The 6,824-nt window shown below is 65.8% G+C and overlaps 3 protein-coding genes across 3 annotated transcripts, besides 5 other annotated features; all 3 read left to right on the plus strand.

The window, feature by feature from the left end:
• Nucleotide 1: 1 nt before the first annotated feature.
• Tco025E_06018 (putative serine/threonine protein kinase) lies at nucleotides 2–2,857 on the plus strand (the record flags this gene model as incomplete). Its single annotated transcript, XM_029372907.1, has 1 exon — nucleotides 2–2,857. The coding sequence occupies one exon, from the start codon at nucleotides 2–4 to the stop codon at nucleotides 2,855–2,857; it is 2,856 nt and encodes a 951-aa protein (XP_029226981.1).
• A 519-nt stretch (nucleotides 2,858–3,376) lies between these two features.
• Nucleotides 3,377–3,411: a microsatellite.
• A 130-nt stretch (nucleotides 3,412–3,541) lies between these two features.
• Tco025E_06019 (uncharacterized protein) lies at nucleotides 3,542–4,612 on the plus strand (the record flags this gene model as incomplete). The annotated part of the gene is made up of 1 exon (XM_029372908.1): nucleotides 3,542–4,612. One exon carries the CDS (start codon nucleotides 3,542–3,544, stop codon nucleotides 4,610–4,612), a length of 1,071 nt encoding a protein of 356 aa, XP_029226982.1.
• A 57-nt stretch (nucleotides 4,613–4,669) lies between these two features.
• Nucleotides 4,670–4,697: a microsatellite.
• Nucleotides 4,698–4,711: 14 nt separating this feature from the next.
• Nucleotides 4,712–4,759: a sequence feature (G-rich).
• A 99-nt stretch (nucleotides 4,760–4,858) lies between these two features.
• Nucleotides 4,859–4,882: a microsatellite.
• Nucleotides 4,883–5,446: 564 nt separating this feature from the next.
• Tco025E_06020 (uncharacterized protein) lies at nucleotides 5,447–6,523 on the plus strand (the record flags this gene model as incomplete). The annotated part of the gene is made up of 1 exon (XM_029372909.1): nucleotides 5,447–6,523. The coding sequence occupies one exon, from the start codon at nucleotides 5,447–5,449 to the stop codon at nucleotides 6,521–6,523; it is 1,077 nt and encodes a 358-aa protein (XP_029226983.1).
• Nucleotide 6,524: 1 nt separating this feature from the next.
• Nucleotides 6,525–6,546: a microsatellite.
• Nucleotides 6,547–6,824: the final 278 nt, after the last annotated feature.

Here is a 6,824-nt window from a genome sequence, read left to right on the forward strand (position 1 = left end):
GATGCTGTTGGGTGCCTCGGATCATTCCCGCGGCGCGACGCTGCCTTGGTGTGCCGCACTTGTTGACAGGGTTGCAGAGTTTAGGTGGGGCGCTGCTGTCCCACTTGAGGCTCTCGGCGCGGCGCGGGGGCCGCCTGGCGTGCCTGTGGACTGCCCGCTGCTGCGGCTAACGCTGGACGCTGCCCGGGAGATGTGTTCGGCTGCTGCTCGCGGTACGCAGCCCTCCGGTGGTCGTCGCTGGGCTGACAGCCGTCAAGCGTGCTCCCCGCGCGACGACGCCCACAACTGCCCCTTTGATTTTCTCTGTCCCATTGGCGGTGGCAGTTTCGGTACGGTGCTGCTTGTGCAGAGCCGAGTGTGCCCGACGCGCTTTTTTGCCGCGAAGAGTGTGACGCGTCTGCTTCGTCCCGCCGCGTGTGCCCCGGTGGGGCCGCGGGATGGAGACGAGGCCACGTTGGCGGCCCTGCGTCAGGCGTTTTCTGGCAAGACGTCTGAAGTTGCGTCGAGCTTCCCTGCGCTTGGCGAGTTTCTCCGCGAGGCGCGCGTGGCCGCCGCCCTTCCGCCGCATCCTCACATTTCACGTTGCCACGGCGTGCTGCTGTCGCCGGGCGTCACAGCGAAGGCAGGAGAGTCGGCCTCGTCTGCCCTGCACCCCGCGTCATCACAAACCGCCGTTGGTGCCCACCTGCTGATGGAGCTGGGTGCCGGCGGTACGCTTGGGGATTTGTTGCTGCGGCACACGTGCCACATTGCGGAGGAGCACCTGGTGTGCTGGCTTGGGCAGTTGCTGCGGGGTCTGGCGTGCCTGCACAAGGGGGGAGTGATCCACCGCGACATCAAGCCGTCGAATATCCTTGTGCGTCGAGCTGCCTCCGCGGCGTGGGAGAGCGACACCGAGTTGTTTTTCGTGGACTTTGGCATCTCTGCCTTGGTCGCGGACGCAAACTGCGCGACGGAGCGGACAGTGATGGGGTCGGGCGTGTACTGCCCGCCCGAGATTGCGCGGTACTGGGGCTACCGCAGGCGATGCGCTTGTTCCTGCGCCTCCGATGTGTGGAGCACTGCGGCGCTCTTTTACGTGTTTCTCACATGTGGTGCGGCGAGCATGGACGACGGCATGGCCGCTGTTTTTTCGACCAGTTCCTCTCCGGCTGCCGACGCGGCAACGACGGCGCAGTTCCGGGTGGCGCGCGGCGAGTATCCGCCGCTGGCGGTGCTGATGCGGGTGCCGCTGTTGGACGACGACGCCCTCCGTCTCGCCCAGGAGCGGCTCGCGGCGCGGCGTGCGGGTGCCGCTGGCGCGGGCGGCGCCGACGGGGGGCTGGGGCCAGGCGCCTACACTGAGTACACGACGGCGGCGGAGGAGGGCACAAGTGCTGGTGGGCGGAAGGGTCCCGGTGGGTGGCCTGCCTGGGCCTCTTCCCCGGGCGTCCAGCTGATGGCGAGGCGCCTGCGGGTGCGAGAGCTCTCGCCGGAGTTTCTGGGCCTCATCGACTCCATGATGGCGCCGGACCCCGCGGAGCGCCCCACGGCGGAGGCGGTGCTGCTGGACTCGCCCGTGTTTGGGATGCGGTTGCCGTGGTGGGAGAAGGTGGTGGAGCAGGCCATGCGGCGCGTCGTGGGAGGCGTAGAGAATGTGCTGCTGGACGTGTGCGTCGGCGATAGCGACGAGGAGGAGGAGGAGGACGAGGAGGAGGCGGCGCTTGTGCGGCGCACCATGGCGCCCCTCGTTTCGCCTGCGGAGAACCACGGCTACGCCCCGCATGGCGTTGTCCACTGGTGGGCTGTGGATCTTACCGGCGGCGAGCCGGACCACACGAAGTGGCTGCCGCCCACCTCGCTGCTCGCGGCTCTCCTCACGACGTTGCGGGGGCTCACGGGGTTTGAGGCGACGGGCGATGCGCCGGGCCGCGTGCGCCGCGAGGTGACGCTGTACACCGCCACCTCGCTGCGGTTTCTTGAGCGTGTGTGTGTGCCTGTCCGCGACGCCGACCTTTCCACCAGACGCGTCGAAGACGGGCCTCTTTTCGGGGAGCTCGAGGCGCGTGGCTTGGGCACGGACTTCGTCGTTCATGTGCAGGCGAGGCTGCGCGCAGTTGCTAGGGCGGGGCAGGTGCTGATGCGGAACGGCTGGTCCGAGGAGGAGGATTTGGCGGACGCGGAGGAAATGGCGCGGCGTGCCACGGAGGCGCTGGTGGCCACGACGGAGGAGTGGCTTCGCCACCGTGAGGCGGTCACCGGCGTGGCGGCTCTCCGCGTGCTGCCGTGGGTGAGCTGGCACCTCGACGGCGAAGCCGGTGGCACGGGCGGAGACGCGCCGCACTGCTTCACTGTGGAGTACGTGGCTGCCGGGCCGCGCGACGGCCAATCACAACCGGCGGTGTGCGAAAGTAACGTCACGGGGGACGTCGCTGCGGTTTTCCGCGACTGGCGGGCCAACTTGACGGAGGCTCTGCACCGACTGTCCTGCGAGGTCCACGCCGCTGCCGCGGATGATGTGAGGGACGGCGAGGCGCCGCCTGTTCGGTGCGGCGGCCGCGCGTGGGAGCAGAGCTTTAGGGCGGTGCTGGGGGCTCTCGAGGCTGCAGAATCGGAGCTGGTGGAGCGGCAGAAGCGGAACGAGGCGCATCATGGGCTACTGCGGGGTCACGTGGTCCCCTGGCTCAGCACGAGGCCAGCACCCTCCGTGGAGCGATGCGTGGAGACTCTTCGCGGCGTGCGTGGCGGCGCACACGCCGCCTCACAACTGGTACAGGAGTGGATTTTAACTGCCATCTTCACAACCGAGGGCGCCATGGCGCTGATGCCGGGCCGACGCCTCAGCGGCGAAACGGATCCTTCCCGTGATCTTGCTTGACCTCCCCGCAGTGGCGGCGAAACGGTTTGGTTTTCTTCTGCCTTCTTTGTTTTGTTGATTAACCTTTCGCTGCTTCACCTTTTTGCTTTTTAAAAAAATTGGTGCTTTCGGGGGATGTGGGTACCGGGTGTGTGTCGCCTTTGGCAATGTGCATTGGCGCAACTGACAGAGATGCTTTGGCCACCAGCTGCTGCGAGCACGCCTCGCTGCCCCCTCCCGCCAACCACGCGTGAGCCCCCTTCGTTGCCGGTCCACGGTCATGCCTGTTTTTGCCGCCTTTCCCTTGTGTCTTGCTGACCTGCTAGGGCGTAGCGTAGTGTTGATGGCCCTGGCGCGCCGTGGGCCCCTGCTGCGGGGCTGCGGGGGAGGAGGTGGTGTGGTGTGTGCCACGATGAGCTCAGCTGGTGCTGGGTGCGGGCTTCAAACCCGTAGGCGAGTTGTACTCGCAGCCGTTCGATTCGGCCTTTGTGGTGTTCCCGGTGAAGGGCTGCGGCCTTGCTCCGCAGATGTGCGTGTGTGTGTGGCTGTGGCTGTGGCTGTGGCTGTGGCTGTGGGATGCGTGCGGTCTGTGGTCTTGCTGTCGTCGCACTGCTCTATTGTTTGTTTGTGTTTTTTTTTGCGTTTGCGTGGCGGGGGAGTGGGAGGTAATTATCTTTGCGGTGGTGCAAACAAGCTGTGTGAGGGATGAATTTGGTGAAGGGGCTGAAGGACATTTCGCCGGAGCAGAAGAGGCTCGCGGTTGCCGCGGCGGCGGCGGCGGTGGCGTCGTCTGCGGTCACGACGGCGGCGGTGTGGCTGCTGTCGAGGCGGAAGGCGGCGCCGCTGGCGGAGTCCGCGCCCGACGCGAGCGCGGCGAGGACCGGCGCGAGAGGCGGCAGCGTGGGCGGGGAGGACCCGCGGGAAAGTAGCGAAATCTATGAGACTGAGTCGAGCGCTCGGCAGTACATGGAGTTCCACTACACCCCCACGCGCACCAGCTACGCGCAGCGGCTGCGCACGATTAGTGGAAGCTTTGACTTCCCAATTAGGGTGGCGCAGAAGTTCAAGGAGTTCCGCCCGGAGACGGAGAACGAGCACACGCGTGCGTTGGAAATTGGCTGCGCCACGGGTGCCTCTGTGCTGGAGCTGAGCAAATACTTCAGCAGCGTGATTGGGGTTGACTACTCGGAGACCTTCATTCATTTTGCAAACGAGATCTTGCGGGAGGCTGCGACGCAGCGCGGCGCCCGGATACCGTACACGGCAGTGGACCAGGGCGACATCGAGGTGAGCCGTAACGTGCGTGTGCCGCTCGGGGCATCCCCGGGGCGCTGCCAGTTCTTTCGCGGGGATGCGATGGACCTGCTGGAGAAGAGCGGCCGCGGTGCGGAGGCGGCGAGGCGGCCGCCCAGCCGCTACGCCGATGTGGCATGGTATCAGGTGCCCGCGGGGGAGCTCTTCGACGGGGTTCTCGCGGCCAACCTCCTCTGCCGCGTGCCGGACCCGCGCAAGCTGCTGGACACCTTCCCGCAGCTGCTTCGCAAGGGCGGCATCCTCGTGCTCGCCTCGCCGTACTCGTGGTGGGAAGGGGCGACGCCGAAGAGCAAGTGGATCGGCGGGTTGCCCGGCGGGCCGCGGTCGGAGGATGCCGTGAAGGCGATCCTCATGAAGGACTTTGACCTCCTCAACGAGACGGAGGAGGCGTTTTTGATTCGCGACCACGTCCGGCGTTATCAATTGGGGTTCTCACACTGCACAGTGTGGCGGCGCCGCTGAGGCCGCAGTCAGGCGCGTGCGGCTGCGGAGACCCAAGAGGAATTAACACCATATCTATATTATTATTATTATTATTATTACTATTTGGTGTGCGATGCTGGGTGAGGGGGAGGGGAGTAGCATGAGCGGCAGCGAAGGGGGAGGGGGTTGATGCCATTCTAGCGGAGGCGGTGGGCGGTGTTTTTATCTCCGCCACTCTTCCTGTCCCTTTCTGCGCGCTTGTGGGCGTGCTGCTTCACAGAAAAGATATATACATACATATATATATATCTGCGTGTGTGTGTGCGTGTGCGTACGCCAATGTCTTTTTTAGGATGGTCAGAGGGGGAAAACGTGCGAGCGACGGCTGCCGCCCATCTATCAATGTGTGCATGCGTGTACACAAGCGGGAGGGACAGGGGGCGGAGGAGTGAAGGGAGGCAACAGGTAAGAATTTGATTTCTTTTCTATTTTTTTTATTGTTTTGTTGTGTATTTGGCAACTGTGTTTGCCGCAGTGCTGTTGACTCGCTGATGCTGCGGCCTCAGTAGTTGTTTTTTTCGCCTTCGCGGAATCGTTCGTTGCGTTCTTCCCTCATTTTGTTGTTGGTGGCGTTGGGCTTCGTTGGGCCGCGGTGCATCGTGTGGGCACCCACGCGACGGGAAGGGGAGGCGCCAGCAGCAGCACCGGGCGCGAGCGAAACGGCGACAGCAGCAACCGATCAGGGCGGCGTGAGCGAAGAAGCACCGCTGCCGGAGCTTTGCGTGTTCTGTGCGACTGTGCTGGTGTCGGGATTTTTCTCCTTTTATTGATTCGTTTCGGGACTTGAGTTCGTCTGCCCGTTCTTCGGCCCCGATGCCTCTGGAGCTGACGCCGCGGCAGTGGCGTGCGATTGCCGCCGTGTACCACCTCTACGCCGCCAGCGGCGGGGACGCCGCGTCGTCGTGTGGCGCGGTGCAGCCGGCGGAGGCGGAGGCGGCGCAGTGGGCGGAGGGGGTCCTGCCGCTCCTGCAACGCGCCTTCCCGGCGGAGGCGCTCGCGGCGGCGGGGCGGCGGCACGGGCAGCACGGCGACAACGGGCGGCACGGACGGCGGACGGAGCGATGGCGGCAGCTCGTCCCGTCCGCGCTGGACGCGTTTCTAGCGGAGTTGCTTTTGCCGCCTTCGTCCCCGTCATCGCGAGGCGCGGCGGCCCCGGCCTTGACGGCGAACGAGCGGACGCTCCTGCGGCTTCTCAACAAGGAGCAGCGGCTGGCGGATCGGTTCTGCCAGCGCCACGCGGCGCTGCTGGGGCGTGTGCGTCGTGGGGGCCAGGCCCTCCTCCGTTGGGCCGCGGAGGACGCGAGTGACGACGAGGAGGCCTCCTTCGGGGCGAGAGCCGACAGGAGTAGTGGTGGCGGTGCGGAGGCGAGTTTCCCGGCCCGCGCGGAGGCCTCCGCGAGGAGGGCGGGCAAACGTGGGCGAGAGCCCGGGGGCGAGGAACTCGCAGGGGCGATGTCGCCCGCAACCTCCGCCGCCCCTGAGGAGGAAGTGATGCAGGGCGCTGCGGCCAACACCACAACCGCAGTGAATAGGCCGACGACGGCAAGAAAGCCGCCGTCACCATTGCCTGCGCCGGCGGCGATGATTTCTTTAACGTGCGCCGGCTGTGGCGAAGAGGGCGGGGAGATGTTCCAGTGCCGACACTGCCACTCGCTGCGCCACGAGGCGTGCGACGGGCCCAGGCTGGACTCTGAGATTGGCCTCTGCGTCGCTTGCTCGCACGAGTTGGGGCTCTCCTCCAGTGGCAGTCTGCGCTCCTCCACGTCAACGGAGGAGCGGGAGGCGCTCAGCGAGGACGACACATCGAGCCTCTCGGGGTTTATTGTGCGCTCGTCAGAGGCCTCGGAAAGTGCTTCTGCGTCCTCCTCCTCTTCGTCCACATCCCCTTGAAGTGGTGGTGGTGGTGGTGGTGGGTAGAAGAGGCGTGTGTGCTGTCCAAGGCAGCGCGGTGGAGGCCGCGGCGTCGCCCTTGCCTTTCCCGCCCCACACATGCATGGAGGAGGGAGCGGCAGTCGGACTAACGCCAGCCCTGCGGCCCCGGGCGGCTGCTGTGAGGGCGCGTGGAGGGAGGGGAGTGCGTGTGTGTGTGTGGGGGGGGGGGTGATGGACGGACGCGCCGCCGCTTCTGTTGTCGCTGTCGCCGTTACTGCGGCCCCTCTTTGTTTTCTCTCTGCCGGTTTAACTTGGAGCT

Source organism: Trypanosoma conorhini (genome assembly GCF_003719485.1).
Source record: "Trypanosoma conorhini strain 025E chromosome Unknown Tco_14.4_contig_00382, whole genome shotgun sequence".
Classification (NCBI taxonomy): domain Eukaryota; phylum Euglenozoa; class Kinetoplastea; order Trypanosomatida; family Trypanosomatidae; genus Trypanosoma; species Trypanosoma conorhini.